The 27,758-nt window shown below is 40.4% G+C and overlaps 1 protein-coding gene across 2 annotated transcripts in view; it reads right to left on the bottom strand.

Annotated features, from left to right (window-relative positions):
* CORIN (corin, serine peptidase) overlaps positions 1–27,758 on the bottom strand; it is a 192,527-nt gene that overhangs the window by 125,527 nt on the left and 39,242 nt on the right. Inside the window, exons 3-4 of one of the 2 annotated variants that reach the window (XM_045572856.1) lie at positions 26,430–26,630; positions 5,880–6,093 (exon numbers count right to left, since the gene is read on the bottom strand). In XM_045572856.1, the coding sequence (XP_045428812.1) occupies positions 5,880–6,093; positions 26,430–26,630 (415 nt within the window). The remainder of the gene's footprint in view (positions 1–5,879; positions 6,094–26,429; positions 26,631–27,758) is intronic. The other variant, XM_045572862.1, reaches the window with a different exon arrangement.

The raw sequence follows: 27,758 nt of genomic DNA, 5'->3' as shown, positions 1-27,758 counted from the left end.
AGAGCCCATCTCAGTATTATGGGCATCCTTAGGAATAGGAGGGAGTCACAACAGGAATACTGAATCAATTGTGTGTTTGAATTGACGGGAAACTTTTACAATAACTTTCAGTAATGAGAGCTAGAGTGTAGGATCCTTTTTCTAGGAAACTCCGCCGCCTCTGAAAGGCTGCCTAGGGCATTGATAGAAAATGAACCAATTGTGCCTTCCAAAAAAGAAATTTTAAATATCTCTTGTTTCTTTTAACATTTTTCTTCTTCTCTATGCCTAGAATTCTTAGTTATCTTCCTGGAGGTTAGCAAAAGCAAAAGCTTAAAAGAAGAACGAAGGCAAATGGAAGATAGTAACATAGCAGAGTTCCAATCTTGATTTATCATCAGAATTTTTAAATCAAAACTCATAGGATTAGGTGTGAGAAGCAGGCTGACAGGGGACAGATCTTGACAGATCAGTTTTTTTTTCAATACTATTTTCAAACACAAATTGTTGAAATCTGAGCACCAGCCACGGTGCCTGAGACACATATGTGTTCCGAGCAGATAAAATTCTCCAACATGATACTTCTAAACACTTAACATTTCTTTAGGAAAGAGCCTGAGAGTCAAAAAGAGATAACGAGGGCTTTGGGCGGCACAGTCTCAATCGGCAAACCCCACATGGCAAAACAGAAGTCCTGCAGTAAATGCAGCCCATCCTTTCTGAGGGGAGTTAGGTGACCATCTGTCATTAATAGATACTCTCCATGGTGTCAACACAACCCATCACAAAGCCCCACTGGATTCTCTCACTATTATTCCAATGCAAATATAAAGTATCCTTTGGAAAAGGGATGGCAAATTTAATATTTTTTTAGTCATCAGCCAAGGACATTTTTCATTGATTCTAGAGAAAGAAGAAGGGAAAGTGAAGGAGTGAGGAGAGGGAGAGGGAGAGGGAGAGGGAGAGGGAGAGGGAGAGGGAGAGGGGAGGGAGAGGGAGAGGGAGAGGGAGAGGGAGAGAGGGAGGGAGAGAGGGAGGGAGAGAGGGAGGGAGAGGGAGAGAGGGAGGGAGAGGGAGAGAGGGAGGGAGGGAGGGAGAGAGGGAGGGAGGGAGAGAGAGAGAGAGAGAGAGAGAGAGAGAGAGAGAGAGAGAGAGAGAGAGATCAGTTGCCTCCCACTCACACCACGACCATCAGACCTGCAACCTGGGTATGTGCCCTGACCGGGAATCAAACCCGAAACTCTTCAAAGCAGAGAACAATTTCTAACCAACTGAGCCACACTGGCCAGGCCTATTCTTTTTTTCCCCTGTAAGTTTTTAGAACTCCTCAATCAAGTGCCATTATGAATGGACTGGCCCTGAACTGAATAGAAAAATATTTTGCTGAAATAAGCTGGATTCCTTGCTGAAATGTCTCCAGGAAATTTTCATTAGTCGGTTTAAATACCCCCAGCGATAGTAACTCATCATTTGCTGAGACAATTCCATATGTAGACAAGTTGCCTCCTGTACACACCCTGACTGGAGATCGAACCCACAACCGGGGTATGTGCCTTTCGGTATATGGGATGATGCTCCAACCAACTGGGCTAAACTGCCCAAGGCTAATTTGCATTTTTGAATGATCACTTTGGCACCTAAGTAGAAAAATAATTAGTAGGTGGGAAGTGTGAGAAAAATATGAAAATCTTGCATCTCTGAAAGAGCTGATGAAGTTTATACCCTCCCAGAAATTCATATACCGTCTTTGAGGACCCCACCAATAATAGTGCTTATCATTTATGGAGAAGTTACTGTGTGCCAGATAGTGTAGACCATGTATGAGTGCTTTATGTAAATCATTGTTCAATTAACACAAACTCTATGAAGTGGGTAGTATCAGTATCATTATGTAGATGAGGAAACCGTTGGTTAGCAAGGCTAACGAAAGGTCCTATAATTGACAACTAGCGGAGCTATAGCTTGAATCAGGTCTCATCTGCCCCCAATCTTTCAAGTGCATTCTCTGCAGTTGCCAGATAAATTCTCTAAACTCCAGTGAGCAACATCCTTACTTGGGGAAAAGTAGAGTGATTTTGAAAAGATCATTTGAAGAAAGGCTTTTGATCCTCATAACAGTCCTACATGGATTGAGTACAATACAGAGATACAATCTTAACCTCTAGTCATCTGGCTATATACAATTTTTTTATTTATTTCCACAGATATTAAGAATTTCTGCTAAGGAGATAGTGGCAAAGCAACACCCTGGCGGGGGAAATCAATAGCAAAACATCAAGTGTTCAATGCTAAGGCCTCATTTTATGGGCCGTTTCTCTGCAAAGTGTTAGATGTGCGTCGTGTTCCGGTGACAGCAAGCAGCAGGTCTCCCCAGTGTGCTCTAGAAGCAAAGCCCAGGCGGGAACTTCCAGGCCAAATTAACCCTCCCAAACTTTTATCAGGTTATGGGCCTGTTATTAACAAGGTGGGAAAGGGTGCTGGTTACACATCAAAAGCAAGGGGCTGCAATGCCTGCTTCTCCTTTCAAATGCAAAGGGAGACCTCCAGTGTTCCTGGATCAAGAATTGTGAATTTCTCCCTAGCTGCCTGCTGACATTGCTACCATATTTCTTCTAGCCCACATATTTTTATTGTTACCCAAATGATTTATCAGCTAAATCCTGTATTTTGAGGCACATTTCACTGAATCCCATATAAATTATATCCCATTTCAGTTAGCCTGGGTTATATAGTACATGACACACACACACTTATTAAATGCAGCCTAGTCTAAAATAGACACCGTTCACCCAGCTGGTGTGGCTCAGTGGTTGAGTGTCGGCCTATGAACCAGGAGGTCGTCGTTCAATTCCCAGACAGGGCACATGCCCAGGTTGCAGGCTCAATTCCCAGTAGAGGACCTGCAAGAGGCAGCCAATCAATGATGATTTTTTCCCCCTCATCATTGATGTTTCTATCTCTCCCTGTCCCTTCCTCTGAAATCAATAAAAATATATTTTAAAAAATAAAATAAAATAGACACTGTTCAAGTTCATTATGTAATGTAGTTCAAAGGAATCAAATTAAAAACTCTATCACTTACACTGTATCTTTTTAATTTAAATTTTAAATGTTATAAAGTAGCTATTTTCTCTAGGATGGAATATAAGCAATTCTCTGTTATTTGAAAAGCAGAGAAAAATTAATGTAAACGTATGCCCAATAGTGTAATATAAGAAAATCATGTTCGACTTCAGAATTATTTTCCATAATCTGTTTTACTTTTCTCAAACTTATTTTGCTTATTAAGTTTAGCTTGCAGGTCCCATGGACATTATAAGTGATAGTAGGAAGCAACGGCCTAAAAGTGTACTTATAAAATTAAATATGATTATAAATGTAATAAAAAACAGCATCGATTCCCCAAAGGATACCTTAAAACTGACTATAAATTATCCTCCATTAAAACACAAAATGGAAAACTCTCACATAAGAGCATTTCTCAGGACAAACCAGGTCAGGAGAAAAACAATACTTACCTAAGAGTGCCCTAAAGACTGTGAGATCTTAATGAGAATTTTGCAACTAATTTTATTAAGAGCAGAAATTGAATTACAACAAGAATGATCAAAATGAAATAAGAGTCTCCCAGAAGTCAAATGCATTCTCTTTCATTGTCCTGTTTATGCACACACATGAGTTCAGAGGAAAGGAAAGCAAAAGGATACAAATGAAATGGTTTGAAATTACAGAGAAATGGAACAAGAATTCAGCTCCATCAATCCAGAGTATTCTACCTAATTTTCCTTTAATCCATATGATATTGTACCTTTCCCCCTCCCCCAAATCCTTCAATACTTATCATGTGCTATAAATAATTTTTGTGCTCTCAGTTTCATCAGTACTTCCCCTTCTTTTCAATCCACTACTTGGTAACTATGCTGACACTACTGAGCTGTACCTAAAAGCCAAGTACTATTCCAAACTCTCTGTCATTTAAAATTCACATGAACTTTGTAAAATAAATACAACTATTATTCCATGTTAGAGATGAAAAAGCTGAGGCATGTGCCTGCACAGCCTGCTTTCGCAGCCACTGTGTGATCAATGGTGGCCCCCAAGAGATATGTCCATGTCCAGCCTCTGGAACATTGAATGTGACCTATTTGGGAAAAGGGTCATGGCAGGTGTAATTAAGTTAAGGACATTGAGAAGATGAGATCATATTAGGTTGTCAAGATGGGCCCTCTATCCAATGCCCTTGTAAGAGACAGAACAGAAGACACAAACACAGAAGAGGAGGCATGTGAAGATGAAGGGAGAGACTGGAGAGACCTGGCCGCAAGTCAAAGAAGGCTTGAAACCACCAGAACCTGGCAAGGGAAGGAAATGAGCACGCGCGCACATACGCACGCACACGCACACGCACACACACATACACACACACCCCTGCAGACACCCTCCACCAGTCCCTGGAGGTTGACATGGCTCTGCCAGATCTTGGACTTTTAGCTTCTAGAAAAGTGAGAGAATGAAAGTGAGAGAATGTTGAAGCCACCCAGCTGTAGTAACTTGTTCAGGCAGCTCGAGGAGACCAATCCTGACACCATTCTAGGAACATAAGGGGCCTTCCTGTTCCCATGCATAGTTTCACTCCTGGGAAAGACCTAACAGAGCTTCTCGCTCTTTACCCTGAAGACACTCTCTGCAGATGGCGTCTTCCCAGAAACACTTTCCTGAATGCTGTGTCTGCTAATGGTTCTTTGCTTACTTTACGGTTCAGAACCTACTGTTTCTATTCTACCGAGTTTCTATTCTATGGCCATGCAGGCTTTTTCCAGTTCAAATAAAAAATGGCTTTACCTATTGAAAGCATATTTTATACACTAATTAAATTAGCACAAATAACATGCAATCTATTTGCACTTGAACACACGATTCATTCTAACATTGCTATTCTGAAAACTTCCTGTCATTCCCATTCAGATAATAACGGTGATTATTATTTTAACACATGCTTTAAAAATATATACTTAGTATTTCAAATATTCCCTGACCTACTCGTCATTGACTTACCCTTATTGGAAATCATTTCTAATCCCAGTTGATATTGTGCTGGGCAGTCTCTGTCCCTCTTTATCTACCCTCCCCATTCCTGGCCCTGGTCTGAGTTCCAGCGTTGACCATGAAAACCACCCTGCATCTCACCCAGCCCTGACTTAGACACTGAGATAGGGACATTTGAGCTGATGATATTTGGATGAGATTTTTGGTCTTATCTATTGAGTTGCCATCAATTGCATGCCCTTGCCCAATGGTTGCTGGTGAGTGCAGTTGGTGGGAGGCCCTGGGAGATGGAAGGGCACGAGGAGAGTGAGGTCAGGGTATTTATTCCTTTGTCTTCCTGCAGCACTGAAGGGCTGGCTGTGGCCCTGTCCTCTGGTTGGGGTTGTACCACTTGGCCTGTCAGGAGATCCCCCTTTAATACCTGTAACTGTCTCCAGGTGCTGCTCACCCTCTTCCCCCTGTTGTGGGACCTGGTGCCTCCCACCACTTATTTGTTCTCTGAAGCCTAACCACACCTTCATAAATAGTCCCTTCAATAAAAACTTTTCCATCACCCCTTTGAGGACACTGCGTGTCATCTACCAGACCCTCACTGACATAACTATTGAGTATCCCAGCTGAGAGCATCAATCTAACATCCTGAATAATGTCTTCCCAAAGATAAAATTATTCCAGGTTTTCAAGACATTTCTTCTTTAAAAGATTTACAACCGGCTATGACTGGTGGGTTATTTTTTTTCTCCTTTAATAACAACAACAACAAACATGTGGTAACGTGGGAGGATTCTGTTCCTCTCAGACACTTCTGCCACAACTGACTCTTATCACTGAGTGAGATTTTGTTTCCAAAATACCTGTCATCACCATCACCATCACCGACGCACTCAGGGAAGGCAAGGGTACAGCCAAAAAGCATCATATGTTGATAGCAACCGAGGCGCTGGAGATACATGAAGAATTTGAGGAACGTCTCCATTTCCATCTTTTTGACAATTGAGGGGAGAGGTGTTAGCGAGGTGTTGTAGGGCAGCGTCTGACATAGGCTGTGGGTGATGTTCATGCAGGCACCTGGGAAGTCAAGATAATTACATTTAGGAGCAGACACATCAGAATTACACATTTACAAATTCATTTGATATGAAAGGTTAATGTGTTCATAAGATTAAATATAGTCTACTAGAGGACCGAAGCATGAAATTCGTGCAAGAGTAGGACTTCCTTCCCCCGGCTGCTGACACCGGCTTCCCTCTGGCACCCAGGACCCTGGCTTCCCTCAGAGCCCCAGCCTCACCCAGAAGGAAGTCCAGTCTAATGCTTTTATTATTATAGATAAGAATGATTATAGATATACAATCAGATGTATATACAATAATATACATACATGTAAGACGAGGGGGTGCACGCACATGCAGATGTGTGACAATGAAATCAAGCTACTTATATTCACAGAGGAAGAGTATCTGTGTCCTGGGCAAATGTGTGGGAAAAGTACACTCAGATGTAGCTGGTGGGCACAGAAATGGGCAATCATTGTTCTGGATCACAGCTGGGCAGGGCAATATGTATAAATCTTTGAAATGTGCATATCATTTGACAATGTAATAATCATTTCTAAAAAAAATTATCCTAAGGCAATAATTGTGATTTTGAACATGGATTTATCTACATGAATCTTCTTCTTCATTATAGAGTTTCCATTTTTAAAAGATATAAATCATCTCAGCATTCAATGAAGGGGATTGGTTTAAAATATTATGGAACAAACTACAGATTACTTAACTTAGATATATGAAAGATGCTTTAAAAGATTATTTAGCCCTAACAGGTTTGGCTCAGTGGGTAGAACGTTGGTCTGCAGACTGAAAGGTCCCAGGTTCGATTCCGGTCAAGGGCATATACCTTGGTTGCGGGCACATCTCCAGTGGCAGGTGTGCAGGAGGCAACTGATTGATGTTTCTCTCTCATCGATGTTTCTAACTCCCTCTCCCTTCCTCTCTGTGAAAAACCAATAAAATATATTTTTAAAAAGATTATTTAATCACATGGAATAGTGCTTATAATATAACATGTAAAAATAACAAGTCACAAAACAATGTGTATACTTTGGTCCTGTTTTTAAAAACATGTGATTTTACAAGGATTTCCAATCCTGATTATGCTAACAGTTCAAGCTCAGCCCAGAGCCTCTGCTTTCATTTCCTCATGGCTGTCTTCTCTCCTGGGCACTGCCACCTGCACATCCTTTCTTCCTCCCTCATTCCATAAATTTGCATGGTTTGTCTGATATGACTCAAAATATTAATAGGAGACCGTTACATTTTTCTTTTTTATGTTCTTCTGTATTCTCTTATTGATGTATATAAAATTTTATTATTTTATAAAAAAAATAATTGAAACTTTGGTTATTGTTTAAGCAGGCTATTATTTAAAAGAATCTTCAGGCTTTGAAAATAAAGTGGAAATATTAATTTTAATTATGCTGCATGTAGCAAGAACAGAAAGAAGTTCAACAAGAAAGGGAATATCTTTTCTGATCACCGTGCAATTCCTAGTCAAAGAAATGGAGAGAGAAAAAAATCTTTCTAAGCCTACATTTTACTTCATTTTAATAAAGATAATGTTTAAAAGAAATAAGGCAGCATCTCCAATAAAATGGCCAGACTAACCTTTGATATAAGTATATTACAGAATAAACACACCCTATCGCAGGATTCGCAACCCCCTTTTCTGCTTCATTCATTCAGATAGATCACCTTAAACATCTCTCATCCTCTTCTCTAGTCTACTTCTAGGCTTACTGCGTAGACTCACATCTCTTACAAAACCACCCACGCCCTACAGGAAGTAATTCCTCCAAATGACCAGAGTGTAACCATTAGCTCAAAGAGTCTTACACTTCATGAAAAGACACAAGTCCTCATTGGTATATGATAGTTATTGTTCACCCAAGATACACTGAGCTCAGTGGGGCATGATCACAATACGATTTCCACTTTGAAAGAAACCAGTAACATTCAGAACTTCTCTGTATGCTAGACTCAGGTATAGACATGGCAAAAATAAATAAGTGCACAATTCTATTTTTAATCAAAATCAAAAGTACAACATGGGGGGAAAAAGAGACAAAGAAAAATCCAAATAAATTTATGCAGATGGAACACAAACACATATATACATGAGTTCAGCTTTGCATGAGTGCTGAGGAAGAGAGTTCTGTGCAAATTTTATGAATATGACATGCAAGTCACTTAGTAAGGAAAGTTAAAACACAATTCAGAAGGGAAGAATGTAAAGATGGGAGACTTCAAAATGACACAATTGTATGCAGGATGCTTGCTTTTATAAGACTTGAGAACAAAATTTTCTCCGTCAAAAACATAAAATCATGTATGGAAACTTCAGTGTTAAGAAAACATTTACTGAAAATAAACTTTGTGCCAGGCATCAAAACAGTTACTCAAATTCTCATTCACAGTTGTTCCATTTTCACACCCAGTTAGTGCTAGTATATTATACATGAGGAAACAGTTTCAGAAAGACTACGATATCTGCCCAACAGTGAACAGCTATTATGTGGAAATTCCAGATCTTCAAACCTATACCTTCTGAGTAACCTGTTTGGAGTCAACTCAGGCAAATGAAAAGGGGTTTATTATGTTAAAAAAAAAAATTGTTAGAGAAGATAATTCCTAATGACCAATGGAAAAGCATAGAAAAACACACAATTCAGAGAGAGGATAGAATGAAGTAAATTTACTTTGCCGTAAAAGCTTAAATAAACCATTAGTATCTAATTCAAGTGGTCTCTTAGTATAAAAGATCTTTTAAATTTCATTCCCACTTACTGTTTTATAGAAAAAATAAACCAATTTTAAGAAAAGGAAGTAGATACAAGATCCTTGATTGCCTAACGGGGTTGGGGGGTGTTTGCTAGATATTTTTATAGACAGTGCTTTATCTAAACCCCGCCTCCCACAATCCTATGGAAATGCTGTTTTTATACCCATTTTATAGATGATGAGACAGATTCAGTGAGGGTAAGAAAGGAAACATTTTAAGATGTAGAGTTGAAATTGATCTGATAGCCTTTTTCCCCCCACTGTAATATTCTGACAAAGGTACTATTCCATTTTAGAGAGCACAGATTTACTTTAAACGCTGTAAGATATTTTAATGAATCTTTATTATTATTATTATTATTCCAGCAATAGAGTTGTTTCTCCAAGATTGGCAAAAACTAAACTCTCTCAAAGAAATCAATGAATCGGCTATTAAAAATAGGTTGTCCATTCTCACAGAGGGACAATTTGGATTGGGATTGCTGAGTATCTATTCTTGGTAACGATTCAAAGTCAACCCAGAACAGAGTTACATCAGCAGAGTGGAAATAATGAAGTTCACTCTTTATTCTAGATAACTCACATGAAAAATAACATTTCGCCAGAATGGTTTCTGGGAAAAACCCATGTGAAAAGATATCATGTTCTTGGGAAGATCTGTAAGAGGGTTGCAGAGAGATAAGAAGGAACAGAAAGCTCAAGACTGGGCTTCTCTGTGAGGATTCTTAACTAGCTCTGTGAATATCTTTGAATCCAAACATGGTAACTATTTTCTTTCTTATAAGAGAAATCAAGGAGACAAAAGATACATTTTCTTAATGAGTCAATTGTAACATTTGTAATAAGTCTTTACATAACAAGGCATAGGAATGCCAAAATAAAATGCGTGCACAAAATAAGGAATAAAAATGTAAGTGCCTAGTGCAATGCAGTGTAAATTACCAGAATTAAGCAAGAGCTACTCTTGCCAGAAGAAGCATAATGTTTGGGGATTAATATTTTCTATATACTTACATCTATTCCGAACTTAAGATTTTTAATGCAACCTCAAGTCTCTTGGTAAAGTCTTTTGCCAAGTTTCAAGTTTTCACATCCTACACATATATATATGTATATGTCACGCTCTCCTTTTATTCATATATACACATCCATACCCCTTGATTCTAAGATGATCAAATGATAGCTAAAGTCTCATAACCTGATGTAACTCATTCATTCAACAAATATGTAGTCTGGCAATGTTGTAACACAGTGAAGGGTCAATATTTTATTATAAATTAATTATTCACATTCCATAGAACTAAATAAGATATGTCATTTTTCATTAATTTTATTTTATTTTATTTTTTTTAATAAATTTTTATTCATATTATTACAAATGTTCCTTCCCCCCCCTTCTCACCCCACCCTCTGCCCTTTCCCCACCCCCCATTGTCCTCATCCATAGGTGCACAGTTTATGTTCAGTCTCTTCCCACATCCCCCTTTCCCTTTTCCCCAAGAATAAACAGTTCACTCCCCTTCCATACCTCTGATTCCATTATATTCAACAGTTAATATTGTTCCTCAGATTTTTTTTTTTTTTAGTTTCCTTGGTTTTTAGATTCACTTGTTGATAGTTACGTATTTGTTGTTCATAATTTTTATCTTTATTTACTTTCTCTTCTGAAAGAACCCCCTTCAGCAATTCATATAATTCTGGTTTGGTGGTGGTGAACTCCTTTAGCTTTTTTTTATTAGTGAAGCTCTTTATCTGACCTTCGAATCTGAGTGATAGCTTTGCTGGATAGATTATCTTTGGCTGTAGGTTCTTGCTATTCATCACCTTGAATATTTCTTGCCATTCCCGTCTGGCCTGCATGGTTTCTGTTGAGAAATCAGCTGACAATCGTATAGGTGCTCCTTTATAGGTAACTAACTACCTTCTTTGCTCTTGCTTCTTTTAATATTCTCTCTTTGTCTTTTGCTCTTGGAATCTTAATTATGATTTGTCTTGGTGTGGTCCTCTTTGGATTCCTTTTGTTTGGAGTTCTGTGCGCTTCCTGGACTTGTAAGTCTAATTCTTTCACCAGGTGGGGAAAGTTTTCTGTCACTATTTCTTTCAGTATGTTTTCGATATCTTGCTCTCTCTCATCTTCTGGGACCCCCATAATTCTGATGTTGGTTCGCTTTAAGTTGTCCCAGAGGTTTCTTACATTATCTTCATCTTTCTGGATTCTCTGGCCTTCTTGCGTCTGAGGAGGAGTGTCTTCTGGCTCTTTATGTTCCAAATCTTTGACTTGATTCTTGCGATCTTCCATTCTGTTTTTAGGACTCCATAAAATATTTTTTATTTCAGACAATGTATTCTTTATTTCTTGTTGATCCCTTATTATTTCTAGTTGATCCCTTTTCATATCCTCATAGGTCTTGTTTATTTTATCGGCCTTTTCTAGGAGATTCTTGAACAACCTTATAAGTGTGGTTTTGAACTCTATATCCAGTCGCTTTTTGTCCTCCATTTCTTTCGTTTGTGATCTATTTGGTTTAGGCATTTTCGCAGGCAGCTTTCCTGATGGGGCGGGGTTTCAGGGTGGAGCCTACAGCCTTGGCTTCCGTCAGCCTCGCCCTATGCGACTCCTGAGACTCAGGGTCCTTCAGTACTTGTTGCGAGCGCCTCTGAGAGAAAGGTGCCCTCGATTTTCGCCTGCTGCCAAACTATCTATGCTCTCCCCCAATGAGTCCGGTATTGGGGTTCAGTTCAGTTGGTAGTGGGATTGGAGGTGGCGTTCAGAGCAGTCTGGGGCCCCTGTCTCCTTCCCGTCAGGGCAATCCCGCGGCACAGCCGGCCGGCCCTTCTCTGTGCGCAGTGTGCGCGACTCTGGGACCTCCTTTCGCCGCTTCCCCGGAGTCCCGCCTTACAGCCCAGCTCCCTATGGATGAGCCTGGGTCCCCGGGGTCTGGCCTAGAATTGGGGTTCAGAGCAGTTGGAGCTGGGCCCAGCACAGTCGGAGCTTTTCTCTCCTTCCCGCTTGGGACCGCCAGCCAGGCACTCGGCCTCCCTCCTCTCCGGCTCTGTCCTCTCCGCGCCGCGTGTCTCCGTACCTTGGGCTTTTACAGCTCCTCCGCGCTTCCTTCTGGTTTTCTCCTTGCTTCTCGCTGTAGAATTTCCAGTCAGTCGACTTTCCTGTAGTTCTGGGTAATGTCCATTTTATATTTTAGTTGTATTTTGTTGAAATTGTTGTGTGCGGCTGCGGCTAGTTACCTACCCGAGCAGCCATCTTCTCATTTTTCATTAATTTTAAAAGAACTACACATCTTTTCCCATATAATCATCTATCCTAGAATTATGATTGATTGATTGATTGATTAAGTAATAATAATAATTCAAATTTGTATGGCATTTCCAAGTGTGTAAAATATCTTTCTCATATATAGTATGGTGATTCCACATTTTGTTTCAAATCCTATCTTTATCATTATAAACATATGTGGCCTCTGACAAGTCACCAAATTTATCTGTTTATCAGTTTCCTGTCTCCAAAATGAGGATAATAAGATCTGTGTTAATAGGGTTATTGTGAGGATTAAATGATTTTTACACAATGCCTACTGTTAGCACAAACAATCTATATATATATAAACTAGAGGCCCAGTGCACAAAATTTGTGCATTTGGGGGGGTAAGGGGGAATCCCTCAGCCTGGCCTGTGCCCTCTCGCAGTCTGGCAGCCCTTAGTGGATGTTCAACTGACAGCTTAGGCCTGCTCTCCACAGTCGGACATCCCACCACTGCTGCTGTGCTCTCCAGCTGTGAGCCCAGTTCCCCCTGTGGGAGCGCACTGACCACCAGGGGTTAGCACCTGTATTGAGCAGCTGCCCCTGGTGGTCTGTGCATGTCATAGCAACTGGTCGTTCCACCTTCGGGCTGAAACCGGCTCTCTGACATCCCCCGAGGGGTCCCGGAGTGTAAGAGGGCACAGGCCAGGCTGAGGAACCCCACTGATGCACTATCAGAGATAGGGAGGGGAGAGACACAGGAGGTTAGCCAGCTGGAGAGCAACCACAGGAGGGTTCCAGGGCATTCCGGCCCATCTTGCTCAGTTCTGTTTGGCTGGAACCCAGCAGCAAGCTAACCTACCAGTCAGAGCATCCACCTCCTGGTGGTCAGTGTACATCATAGCAACTGGTCAACTGGTTGATTTTATGCCCCCTAGTGGTCAGTGCATATCATAACAAGCAGTTGAGCAACTTCAGCATATTATTAGCATATTATGCTTTGATTGGTTGAATGGCTGACTGGACAACTGGACACTTACATATTAGGCTTTTATTATATAGGAAGCCTAAACGACCCTTTGACCGTTTGACCATTCAACCAGTAACTATGATGTATATTGACCACCAGGGGGCAGATGCTCAACACACAGGCATGGAAACATGGAACAGACTGATGAATCTCAGAGGGAAGAGGGTAGTGGGAATGGGAAGAGTTTAACCAAAGATCTTATATGCATACTAGAGACCCAGTCCACAGATTCATGCACAGGTGGAGTTCCCTTGGCCTGGCATGTGGGAATCAGGACAAAAACTTGCAGTCTAATATCCTCCAAGGGATCCCAGATTGCAAAAGGGAGCAAGCCAGGCCGAGGGACCCAACCAGTGAATGAATCTATGTCCCAGGCCTCTAGTAAACTATAACAGTTTTTGCTGCAATTGTCTCATTTTTGACTCACAAAAACTCTGTGAAGTAGACATGAGAGATACTTGTGCCCCTGTTATGAAGGCAGGAAAAGTGAAGCAGAGACAGTAACATTTCCTTCTGCCTCTTTCCTCAGAATTCCATGAAGAATTCTTTGCAGAGGGAATAATGACTAATACATGGAAGATCAAAATTCAAAGTTTCATTAATTAGTTTTGCTTAGTTGCAAAATAAAACACTGCTGGGTATTATGTTTAAAAAAATACTAAGTGTTTAAAAACATTACTTTTTGAGAAAAATATTTATTAAATCTCTATTCAATAAATTCACTGGGCTTGAGGCTATGGAATTTAAAACTAATAATTTGAAATCTGACCACACTTTATTATTGAATCAAAGTGTTCTTTCATACATATGAAAATTCTTTTTATGTGCCAGCTATGGTAAAAATAAAGTCTATAATGATAAGAGTATAACAATGACTTAATAGCACATCATGCACTTCGAGAGCAGGGTTTACTGTAAAACCACTATCTCACTTGTGGTCAGTTTTCAACCTCACTACTCACAAAGGCAACAACATTTCAGGAGACTTTCCATCTTTCTGTAGTTCTATTAGGAACCTCACTTTAGGTTTGGTGACAGCCAAGGATGAAGTGTTGAGGAAGGACAGGGCAGACCTGAATGCGAAGGTACGTTGCCTCAGCTGGTTATAGTGGTTCCAGCTGTGAACCTGTGAAACGAGGGGAGTTGATGCCAAATGACAATGGTGGGACAGGCATAGAATGGACAGTCCCATTCCAGAAGGAGCAATGAGAACGAAGGAAGGGTTGATGGGTCCCTACTTGGAGAATGATGGGGCTTGCTGTGTCCTCCCGCCCTTCTCCCCCACACATAACCTTCTTCTCTGCCTCTCATGAATGGCTGTAACATGGCCACTTGGCCAATTCCCAAACTCCAGAACGAGCAAAGAGTTTTGACTTAGGTCTTCATTTCTTTTCCATGGCAGCCCTCCTTATTATTTATTTTTAAAATATTTTGTTGATTCTAAAGGACAGACGATGTGATAACAAAGTCACTGTGGCTTACCAGCCATCAGGACATCATACATCAGTCTCCAGAAAATCACATGCTAAGGCCTTTGTTTAGTGCACACTTGTAAAAACATAACCCAAGCAGACACAAACTCTCTGTGCTTGATTATCTAATAAACAATGGAAGAACTGGAAAGTAATTCCAAAGAGGTAATTGTAGAACTCTAAACCTCCCACTTTTTGAGATAATAAAATTCTCATTAATTCTTTTTTTTCTCGTGGTTTTTTTTTTATTAAGGTATTATATGTGTACATATCTTATCATTGCCATCCCCCAAACCCCACTCTCATACATGCCTTCACCCCCCAGAGTTTTGCGTCCATTGGTTATGCTTATATGCATGCATACAAGTCCTTCTGTTGATCTCTTATCTCCCTCACCTCTCCCTAACCTTCCCTCTGTAATTTGACAGTCTGTTTGATGCTTTACTGTCTCTGTATCTATCTTTGTGTTCATCAGTTTATAATGTTTCTTATTATCAATAAATCTCATTAATTCTTATAAAAGCAATGTTGGCCTTGCCATAAAATTGAAAAGTAAAGGCTCTGCTCAGTTTACCTAAGTTATCTATAATGATCTAAGATAATAATATTGTAGGTAAGTTTTTAAATCTAAGAATGAGACAGCACAATCTGTTTAAAAATGGAAACATTTTACTTTTATAATTTTAAATAAAACTTTATGATGGATTATATTTTCTTTCATCTCAACCTTTCTTACAGAATTTCTCAAGTTATAAATAACTCTATAGGCCCAGTGCATGAAACTTGTGCACAGGCAGAGGGGTGTCGCTCAGCCCAACCTGCACCCTTTCCAACCTGGGACACCCCTCCCATAATCCAGGACTGCTGGCTCCCAACTGCTCACCTGCCTGACTGCCTAATTGCCCCTAACAGCTTCTGCCTGCCAGCCTGATCACCCCTAACCACTCCCCTGCCAGCCTGATTGATGCCTAACTGCTCCCCTGCTGGCCTGATTGCCCCTAATTGCCCCCCGCTACTGGCCTGGGTCCCCTCCAACTGTCTTCCCTTGTAGACCTGATCTCCCACAACTTCCCTCCCTTCTGGTCATCTTATAGTGGCCATCTTGTGTCCGCATGGGGGTGGCAATCTTTGACCACATGGGGGCAGCCATCTTGTGTGTTGAAGTGATGGTCAGTTTTCATATTACCTCTCTATTATATATGATGTTCATATCTCCCAGTAGTTACTTGGCTATTTGGGGACTGGATTTCTATCTGATGCATCCTTAGAGTCTATATACACACCCAACGCCCAGAGCTTGGCACCCAGTAAATAGCAGATGATGAATGAATGACGCTTCCCAGAATATTAACGTAAGCTCTTTGAAATGTTTTATATAGCATAGGAGGGTATATAAGTACCATATTGAGTTTACACCAATTAATATAATTATAAACAAGTACTGCAAGTCATCAAGGCAAATACCACATGCTAATACTCTGTTAATGATGCAGAACAGCAAAATAGAACAATAAAATACATCAACACTCAGAAGCAAGGAATGGTTTGCATCAACTGTGAATGGATGCAAAGCATTTAGCTTGGAAAACCTATTACCATCCTCATTTCATCTACAAGGAAGGCAGAAGGCATATTCTCTGAAGGCACGAGCAACAGCCAACAGGCTCTTGTGGATGGGTCTTTTGCTCTCAACACAAAATTGTACAAAGACCAAAACCCTGAGAGAGTCAGCAAATTGAAATGATTCAAGCAAAAGAACAAGTTCCATGCCAATTGTCTTTCAGAACCAGAGAGTAAAGTAAATTACAGATTTTAAAAAATTTTATCTGAGAATTTGGCTTTTAAAATATTGTTTTTGACCTAACTATGATTGGGAATGTTTTGGCAATACTATTATCAGCATGCTACTGTTTTGTGTTTTTCTCTCGGAATGGATCAAGGGTCTCTGGGCTGTTCTTCCTGGAAAGGAAACGGTGATAATGAATCTGGAGAGAAAATGTTTGAGCCACAGGCCTTTGTTGACAGGACTATTTAACTCTGACTCTCATTAGCTATATTAATATGTTACAGACACATCACCTTTGAGGGCACACGTCACCTGTGGGATATTGCAGGATTCATTTCAGAAAGAGGGTCAGGCAGTCCTGCCCAGAAATCTTTGAGAAGGGAGGGATGGGATTGGAGCCAAAGGAGAATGACAGGCACCGCTCCATTACCCCTTTCAGAAGCCCAGCTCTGCAAATAATTGAGTTTGCTCTCTCTGGGAGAAACCCAATACAGCCCAGGGATGGAGTCATCTAAAGAAGGAATGAGGATGAAGGAAAGGAGAGTAGGGAGAAAAAAAGAACAGGAAAGAGTCCATTCCTACATTCAAATTTCCTTTCTCCCTCCCAAGAAATCTACAAATTTTTACTAGAATGCTACCAGGCTAACCAGACACACATGCAACAGTTATATAAATGCTCCACTTGTTCTTGCTTAGATGTTGAGGTTAGCTAGAAGCCCATGTCTGAATCTCAGACTGTTCCTTAAACCTGAAGAATAGGATTTAAGTGGAGAGGATACCCAACTGGGCTTGATCATTGGGGTCTGACGCTGGTGTCTAGCAGAGTACATCGCTACAGTAAATTTTGGAGCAGCAAATTCTTTTTCTTAATGTATTTAAATTTTTAATTTTATTTATTGATTTTAGACAGAGAGAGGAAGGGAGAGTCAGACAGAGAGAGAAAGAGAAAAACACTGATTTGTTGTCCAACTTATGTATGCATTCCTTGGTTATTTCTTATATGTGCCCTGACTAGGGATTGAACCCACAACCCTATAAACAACTGAGCTACCCAGCCAGGGCCAGAAAATTCTTTTTTTTTTTTTAATTTTTTATTGATTATAGTATCACATAATTGTCCTCTTCTCCCATTGCTATCCCAAACCCCTCCCTACATATGCCCTCACCCCCCTGTTGTCATGGCCACTGGCTAGGCCCATATGCATGCACACAAGTCCTTTGGTGGATCTCTTCCCCTTACTCCCACCCTCCCCTACTTTCCCTCTGAGGTTTGAGAGTCTGATCACTGATTCTAGAAAATCCTTAATGAAACAGCTTAGGCAGGCCTCAGATTCTCCCAGGTGCCTAATAATAATAATAATAATTATAATAATAACAATAATAATACTCTTTTCCTCTAGACTATGTGTTCTTATTCATAATCCAAAGGCCCTAATGGCCCATACATGAAATTTTAGTGAAAAACCTAGATCAGAGGTAAATAAGCATCTCTATTTCCATTAACTTCTATGTGAAATTCAGCATTCTTAAATTATCAATGAAGGCAACACACAGAAAAATAAATTAGAAATCACAGCTATTTTCCTATCAACATGAAGTTGTTACAAACATTTCAAAATATTTACATCCATTGCTGTTATAAAATTAGTTATTGACTTACTGCTAGACATAATTACTTCTGTATCATGTATTACTATATCATGAATGTGTGTTTCTAATACTTTTTATAACAAAATGTTAATAAAATTGCCTTCCTTTGAGATTCCGTTATTTACTTTATATTATTGTGAGAAGACACCTAGAGGCTTCCCCAGGTTGCCCAAGGAGTCCATGGCACAAAAAAATGTTAGACTCTGCTATTTCTGGAGATGTGACACAAACACCGCCAACTCCAGTTCCATAAAGCAATATTTCGAAAGCTGGAGAATTGCAGACTTTCTCACAGGAAGAAAGTTATGCAGGTATAGAGAAAATTAGATATAAGCCCCTTCATGCCTAGAGGGGTAACACAGCTATGAAACTGATATGTATACATCAAATAGAAACAAAATTACAAAACTATTAAAGTTTAAATAAATGATAGTAATGAGTTGATATTAGCATTGTTCTGTTAAAGCAACAGGCTCTTCTGTGTTTGAGGAGCTTACACCACCACAGATCCCAGCTGAGAGAGCAGGTTACCATTTTTCTCTATCTGAACTGTCTCGAAGGCGCCCCTCATACAATATGCCAGCATATGCCTTGTTCTGCAACTGAGAAGAATATCTATTGCCTCTGTCTCTACTCCTTCCTGGATGGCTGACAAATGTCTATTGAAATACCATTACAGGTCCAAGATGGAGCCGCTCTTGTCTGGGTAGCCAGGTCACCAAACTGAAACTTGGATAACTTTCCTGTCCCTGGAACTGCTCAGCTTGACTGGAAACGCAGTATTCCCAATCAGCTAATCTCCAAAGCCAAGCCAGCTCTGGGCTCCCTGCTTATTTCCTTGTTCCTTCTAATCTAAAGCAAGGGTGGCTATGTGGCCCCAGCCAACCAGGTGTTTTCTCTTTCCCTCTTCCTTGTTCTTTATTCTTTATCTTGCTAAAGCTTCCTGTCTTTAGTAAGATGAAGATGGGATGGAAGGCCGGAAGCTGTTCACTTCATGAAATGTTAAAGGTTGTATCACCAAATTGTTTCTTTAGTCATTTTTTTCCCAACAGTCTAAGCAGTATAGCTTAGCAGCAACATAACCATAAATAGAAACTCAAATACAGGTACCAAAAATCCGTATCAATGCTTGTTATAAGATAGTGATCCAGCCGAAACCGGTTTGGCTCAATGGATAGAGCCTTGGACTGCGGACTGAAAGGTCCCGAGTTCGATTCTGGTCAAGGGCATGTACATTGGTAGCAGGCACATCCCCAGTAGGGGATGTGCAGGAGGCAGCTGATCGATGTTTCTCTCTCATTGACATTTCTATTTCTCTATCCCTCTCCCTTCCTCTCTGTGGAAAGTCAATAAAATATATATATATTTTTAAAAAGATGGTAATCCAGGTAATTAAGAATAGGCTTACCTTAATTATTTTTTTATTATCATAGAAATTAAAGCATACATTTAAGAAATTCTTATAGAGAATTCAAGGATCTGCCAGAATACATTTGAGGTCCCTCAGACCCCGGATGGAGAAATACTGTCCAATAACATAATAGGAATGATAAGGATACAATTCACCCACCCACATGTACACATACATAGCACAGACTCCCACTCCAAACCATATAATAATCCAGAAAGTAATCTATGGAGGGGGGTACATGACCCTGGGGCAGTAGAATTGATTGTGGAAAAACATAATAAAGACATTTAGGGTTCCATTCGGAAATATGGAGAGGGGAATTCCCTAACTTCAAATGTCTAGTTAGACTTCCTTTCCCCAAATGTCCTTGGGATAGTTGCCTAATGAACAGTAATCCAGGTAAAACAACACTTGCTCTGTTCCTCTTAGCTTCATATTCATGCAGAGCTTACTTTTAAGCTAGTAGAAATGCCATGTTGACAACACAGAACTAGGAAAAAAGAATAACCTTAAGGTTTTAGATGGATGTGTAAGCTTTCTGCAATAATAAATTCGGGATATGTGTTTAAAGCATTTAGGTATAGTGCTAATAAGTCACTGTTATTTAGACAGCTTCACTGCCATGATCAAGTCATTTTATCTTCAGAAGAGAGATCACTGATAAAACAAAACAAAAATCACATAAAAAAAAAAAAAAAAACACTTCAAGCTAGATATAAGGTGAATACCTTATATTGGGAGAATGGCTGAAATAAAATAAATTATGGTGTAATGACAACATGGGATACTGTTCAGTCATTGCAACAATAAATTAGACATATTTATGTGAAGTATTCTTAAACAAGATAACATTAAATAGAAAAATACATGTACTAAGTAAGATCCCACTTTTTGGAAAACAATGACAAAATCACCTTTGCATGTATATTACTCTGTATACATATATGTGTACATATGCTTCTATATAACTAAAGGCCCAGTGCACAAAATCCGCACACAGGTAGGGTCCCTAGGCCTGGCCAGCAATCAGGGTCGATCTGTGAGGCGGCTGGTGGGACGATCAGGGGGCCCTGCTGGCACCTGCCTTGGCTGGCCTGGAGCAGCTCACTCACCAGCCCTGTCCCCTGCCACCACCACTGGTTGGGGCCTGCAGGTTGGGGGCAACTTCTGTGTTGAGCGTCTGCCCCCTGGTGGTCAGTACATGTCATAGCAACCAGTCATTCACCATTAGGTCAATTTGCATGTTAGGCTTTTATTATATAGGATAGTATAAGAAATTCTAAGAACAAAACGGGCAAGTTTAGGGAGTCTTAGGAATAAAGAGGATCTATGGGGGAGGAATGCATAGGTGAGAGCTTAGAGTTGCCAGAAGGCAAACACTCACAGAGGATAAAGAAAAGTCACAGAGTATAAGTATAAAGGAAACATACTTTCACAGAGGATAGAAAATTTGGACAGACGCTGGAAAGAGGAAGACATATTTTCACTGGAGATAGAGGAATGTTGCAAGGTAAAAGGGAGAGAAAAAAGAGGAGCACCATCCTGGGTTTTGGATGTTGAAGCTGATATTCTGCACAAGACTGACCAATTAGAAAAGCTCAGGGTTATAAAGTGGGGACGGGGTCCAATTAGAAGGGCGCATGAAGAGACAAAGAACTAGAGTCTTTATAAACCTTAGAAAAAGGGGCTTAGTTGGTTACCCCCTGGGGAACCTCTCCCTACATGGGAGTTTGTATTTGCTTCCAATAAATTTCCACACTTTTACTAGCAAGGCCTTTTAGTACGAATTTTATTCTTCAAAACTCATGAGGCAAGAACCTGCAAGGGGGAGATCCGATCCCAAACTCCACATTTCACAAACACGGAGAAAACTATAAAATCGTATATACTAGATTGTCAACATGGGTTAACTATGCACATAGATAGGGTAATAGGAGGCAAAGGAAGGAAAAAGAGTAATATACAAAAAATGAGTGAAAAGATTTCCATTTAAAATTAATATATAATATCATATTTATGCATTATAAAAAGAATAAAAATCAGCTCCCAATGTTGTAGAAAATTTAAAAAGTTGGAGGGTAAAATCCTCCAAAATTTGTTCCTCCATAAAACAATAAAAATACTGTTTCGGGGGGAGGGGGTGTTAAAATCAAATCTTTTAGCACTTTGGGACTTAACCAAAGGCTTGCATTTTTCATTATTCAAGAAAAATGCCTGGGTCACAGTAAGAACTATGAGCTTTGTAGCATTTTAAATTGCCCTGTTACCTTTCCCTTCTCCTCAGTTCTGTGATGGCCTTGCAACCAGGGTAACTATGAAAACTGGCAACCTAGGAGAGGGTAGAATGGATTTGTCCTCCCAAAAAGCCATCCCCAGGGAATTGTCACCACTCACCCTGTCTGGAAGCCCCCGGGAAAGGGTTCATTGGGGCTGGTCTTTATGTGACCTGACCTGGAGCTCTCTCTGTGCAAACAGCTGTATCCCGAGGGCGTCCTCAAACACAATCTGTGCCAGTTGTTTGACATCACAACCACCCACCACAAGAATCCGGGTGGGAAATGAGAGACGGACAAAAGGCTGGAAAGGAAAAACAGGAATGAGGTGTCCACAGGGGCCTCTGAAAAGCTCTGACAAATGCCTTGGGATCTCCGGAGGCCAGGAGCCTGTGCAAGGCTGTGCACGCAACCAAGAGGGATAGGAGAGGCCGGTCACAAAAGCCACATCTTGATGATAGGATGCCCTTTATATGAAATGTTCAGAATGGCAAATCCATAGAGACAAAAAGTAGATTCCTTTTGGACCCAAGCAGGGGAAAGAGAAAAGAAGGGGTAAAGAATATTGGCATTTTTTCTGTAGGGATAAATACGTCCTAAAATATCTCTATCTAGAGAGCAGTCATGGTTGTACAGCTCTGGGAATATATTTTTTAAAAATACTTAACTGTATATATTAAAAGGGTGAACTTTATGGTATGCTGACTATATTTCAAAAAGCATTTCTGAAGTAAGTGAGAGGTATACTGTGTTTTCATCTGATATAAGAGATTTAGAAGCTGTGTACGAAAACAGAATACCTTAACCTTTCAGTGCCTTAACCCACTCTTGTCACTTTAGTTCCTGATCAGTTTCTAGTTACTCTACTGTGTGCCATATGAGTTTTAACTCAAAAGCTCTAGGTTGGCCAGAAAGTTTTTCTCTTTTTTCTTAAAATTCAATTTATGTTCAAATATTTACAAAATACATAAGGAATCAAAGTGAAAATAAAAACCCAAATACAGAATGCAACCTAGGGAAATCCCTTGCTGAAATATAGCATGAATGCTAACTATGGGCCTTTTTCCCCCTTTCCATATTACAACTGGTTTTCCGAATGTAACTAATGAAAGTCCAGAAGTAACAGATGTTACATAAGCCTATTTCACATTCACAAAGCCCAGATTTGCTACATAGTGTAAATTGGGGATAGAGGGGAGGGGTAGGGAAGTTGTGGTTAAAACTTTACAAACTGCAATATTCTATGCTTTGGCATGATATTAAGGACCCCTGCCACCCCTCCCCCGACCCCATCACCCTCTCCTCCCAAGGAAATGTCTTAAGGAAAGGCTATTTCCTGATACCTTTTGCCAGGAGTTCTCCCTCTGGTTTTCCACCCAAGATATCTGTGAAGGACAGAATGTCTGGCTACTGTGTTTTCGGACTGAAATGGACTTAAATAGCTTTTACATATGCCTGGAATTTAAAAATGACATTTTCATTCAAGAATGATTGAAAACAGAAATGAGGCAAATTCTCTGCTAAGTGTTCATTCAGATACAAGGCATTCAATGATGCTTTAAACAGAATTGGTTAAATAAATACCAAGTGCAGAAGTGTGATTAGACATTACTAACAAAAAGTGATAAATCAGATACTATAGTGTTAAAATGACAGCAGTTGATTCACTCAACAATTAATTTTTTGCGGATTATGGGATAGGCTGTAATAAACAAAACAGACTCCTCTTCTACTCTCTTGGAGCTTAAAATTTGTGCAGTGCCCAGATGGCCTGGCTCAGCAGTTAAGCATCCACCTAAGAACCAGGAAGTCACGGTTTGATTCCCTGTCCTGGCTCATGCCTGGGTTGTGGGCTCAATCCCCAATAGGGGGCATGCAGGAGTCAGCCAATCAATGATTTTCTCTCATCATTGATGTTTCTATCTCTCTCTACCTCTCCTTTCCTCTCTGATACCAATAAAAATACATACTTCTTCTTTAAAAAAATGTACTCAGTCATGCTCCTGCCACTGCAAAAAAAAAAAAAAAAAAAAAAAAAAAAAAAAAAAAAAAAAAAAAAAGGCAATGATAGTGACTGAGAAAGCATGAAATAGTTGAAAGAGCACTGGTCTAGGAGTCCCAAGATCTGAATCCTAATTCCATGTCTACCAATTGATTACTACACAAGTGATATCAGACACGTAACTTAATGTCCGTAATCCTTAATTTTATATTTTGAAAATTGGTACAAAATATAATTGCCTGTCCTGCATATCTCACCAGTTAGTTATAAGAACCACGGAGAAAATACGCACATATGTCCCAAAAACTCTAGAATAGCAGGGTAGCAATGCTGCTGGAATGCATGAAAAACTATCAAATCCCTTGCAATGAACAATTTTAGTTAATACAGACGGTCTATTGAGGGTCATGTAGTCAAACAGTAAAGCTCAGTTCGAACAATCAACACACGAACAACACAGAATGACACATATTCAAAAGTTTCAGCCTTTCTCCATTTAATCATGCTCATGTTACCTGGATTTCCTTTACATGTCAACTTACATTCATGCTCTCAAGCAAAGCTCCAGCCACAGGGAGAAAAGAACGAGTCAAACAGACGCGCATCAAACTTCCAAACTGAGCAACAAGTACCATCTGTTTCTTTACTCTTCGGGGTACGTGTCTGTCACCTCAGCTGGAATCTCAACAAATAATGGAGCTTTCGAAATCGAGACAAATCCACTCAGTATAAGAAAACAACAATGGCTATAATTGCAACCACATTAACTGGACTGAGTTTTTGCTTAAATGACTTTTGCACTTCTGATGGAAAAAATACTGTCCTTAAGAATAATGAAGTGCTGAAGGCATGACTGAAATATTTAACAGCAACAAAACACACACACACACACACACACACACAAAAAAAAAAAAAAAAAAAAAAAAAAAACCTCAAAATTAAACTCAGGAGGAACATATATTTCACTTGGCATTACTGGGATTTGCAGTATCACTGGCAGGTAGTGAACACAAACCTGTCTGAATCACTGGTGAACACTGAGCCTAAGGAACAGCTAATGCCTACCAGTGCCACCAGTGCCGTGTGAAACAGTGGAGGCCAGTCTGTCTCTCTGGAGAAACAGAATTATCCTGCTTTTCTTCAGACACTGGCAAACATGGGCTGTGATAGCCAAGGACAGCTCTGTCCTTCCTTTCTTGGCTCAGAATGAAAATCCATCCTGTGTCCTGGCCCTCAGAGGGGATTTCCCTCAGTGGGTTTTCACCAAAGGGGGAAGGACAAACAAGAAGATGGTGGTGGCTGGGAGGGCCTGCTATAGTTTTCAATCACCTAACTTGGTTTTAGGAGGAAGAAAATGAGAATCAAGACAACTGCAGAGCAAGTCCTGACAGAAACAGTGCTGATGGTTTCATCGGCGCTGACTGGGGCAGAGTCGAAGCTCTAGGCCAGTGGTCGGCAGACTCATGAGTCAGCAGAGCCAAATATCAACAGTTCAAGGACTGAAATTTCTTTTGAGAAATTTGAGATTTTTTTAAACTTAAACTTCTTCTAATGCCACTTCTTCAAAATAGACTCACCCAGGCCGTGGTATTTTGTGGAAGAGCCACACTCAAGGGGCCAAAGAGCCGCATGTGGCCCGCGAGCCGCCGTTTGCTGACCACGGCTCTAGGGCACTTTCCCTTCCACGTGGAAGCTTAGTAATTTGACCAAAAAACAAACAAACAAACAAAACCTGCGGGGTGCTGAGGAACAGAGTCACCTTCCAGAGAACATTGTCTGCCACCATCTCCCTGACCCGATCTCCACACTTTCCATCCTCTCTCTCCCCCAGCTCTTTTCTGGAATAACTGACAAACCTCTCCAGCTGCCCTCAAGCGGAAGTTTCACCTATGCCACGTTCCTCATGGTGTGATGACCTGTCAGTCACCAGCACGCACAGTACATCGCACCACAGTCAATCAAAGAGGGAGGAGAGTGAAGCGAGAAAATAAGAACCCATGGACATGTCAGAGGCAAATGAGAGGGTGGTAGCTCTGGTTCAATCATGTGGCATTCTGATATGGAGCTGGGGTCTCCTCTAACAAGGCCCCGATAACAAGTCACACCAAGTAAACATCTCAAAATAAGTAACTTAAAACTTCGAAGCACAGCCAAAACCAGTTTGGCTCAGTGGATAGAGCTTCGGCATGGGGACTGAAAGATCCTGGGTTCGATTCCGGTCAAGGGCATGTACTTGGTTGCGGGCACATTCCCAGTAGGGGGTGTGCAAGAGGCAGCTGATCGATGATTCTCTCTCATCGATGTATCTGACTCTCTATCCCTCTCTCTTCCTCTCTATAAAAAAATCAATAAAATATATATTTTTTTTAAACAAAAAACTTTGAAGCACAAACTTTCAGAGGCGAACCCCCCCCCCAAAAAAAAAAAAAATCAGTACCCTTATATCGGGGCAAACACATTTTCCTGCCTCAGAAATGTTGAATCATATGGTGAACTTCATTATGTCCTACCGGGATGGCTGAGCTGAAGAGCGCTCTCTGCTAGGCTTGGGGGAAATGAGTGGAGCTCTGCCTGTGTGATCAGTAAGTGACTATGATTTGTGAGCATTTGTGGCCACACTTGAAAATCCACCTGTGGGTCCCACAGACAGGAAAGGGCACATGCATGCAGCTCCTTCAGGCTTACTCGTGTTCCTGTGACCTTGGTCCCCTGGGAGAGGAGCACGGGTGGTCCAGGCGGGAGCGCGGTCGTTGGGATGTGCAGTAGATGTCACTGTGCTCTCAGGGTGACTTGTGTTTGTAAGAAGGACATCAGGCACTTGAACTTCACTGTCAGTGGCTATCGGTTCACTCTCGTTTGATTTCAAGTAGGCTTTTTGTAATGTTCCTGAAAGACAAAAATATGCATTTTTAAAACATTACTAGAAAGATTCATTTTTAAACGCATCTGAAGAAAATTCTAGAGCTACTTTCCCAAGTCACATTCTACCCCAGCAAACACAAAGAGAAAGCTAATCAGTAGAGTTTCTCTTCTGCAAAACATATAATCCTGTGAAGAAACTATTGCTTCCTTACCCAGGTTTTCAGTGCCTAAGGAATTTAGGGCTATTCCCCCGGAGATTTGCCACAATTAAATAAAATGTGGTAATACCCACCGGTATGGCTCAGTGGTTGAACATTGACCCATGAACCAGGAGGTCATAGTTCAATACCTGATCAGGGCACATGCCCCGGGGTTGCATGCAGAAAGTAGCTAGCCAATAATTCTCTCTCATCATTGATGTTTCTCTCTCCCTCTCTCTGTCTCTGTCTCTCTCTCTTCCTCTCTGAAATCAATGAAAATATATTTTTTTAAATATATTTTATTGATTTTTTTACAGAGAGGAAGAGAGAGGGATAGAGAGTTAGAAACATTGATGAGAGAGAATCATCAATCAGCTGCCTCTTGCACACCCCCTACTGAGGATGTGCACGCAACCAAGGTACATGCCCTTGACCGGAATTGAACCTGGTACCTTTTAGTCCGCAGACCAATGCTCTATCCACTGAGCCAAACCGGTTTCAGCAATAAAAATATATTTTAAAACAACAACAACAAAACGTGGTGAATCTTACAGTATTTCCTTCCTGCCTTCTCTTTCTCAATTTGTCCCATTATTTTATGCTACTCAGCACCCAGGACACGTGTTCTCCATATCTCCATCTCCACCAGAGGACACAGCAGTGCCTCTTTAGCCTTCTCCTTAGGTTTCTTCGCATTTTACTCTAAATGTCAGTGAACTATGCATAACAGAAAAATAAAAATAATAGGTCTCATGTATTTACCAATAGAAAAAGTATATCAAACAAGTGAAATTCTAACCCCCACAAAAAAAGAAGAAACTAAATTATCTTCATTTTAATAATTACAAGAAATAAGAAATAGTCACTAAGCTAACATTATCAACTGGACATTTTCTCAACCTATTCATTCACTGACAAAATAAGGTGTCAAACATGACTACTGGGGACCACC

This window comes from Pipistrellus kuhlii, unplaced genomic scaffold (assembly GCF_014108245.1).
Source record: "Pipistrellus kuhlii isolate mPipKuh1 unplaced genomic scaffold, mPipKuh1.p scaffold_m20_p_1, whole genome shotgun sequence".
Classification (NCBI taxonomy): Eukaryota; Metazoa; Chordata; class Mammalia; order Chiroptera; family Vespertilionidae; genus Pipistrellus; species Pipistrellus kuhlii.
This window is presented reverse-complemented; position numbering and strand designations above follow the sequence as displayed.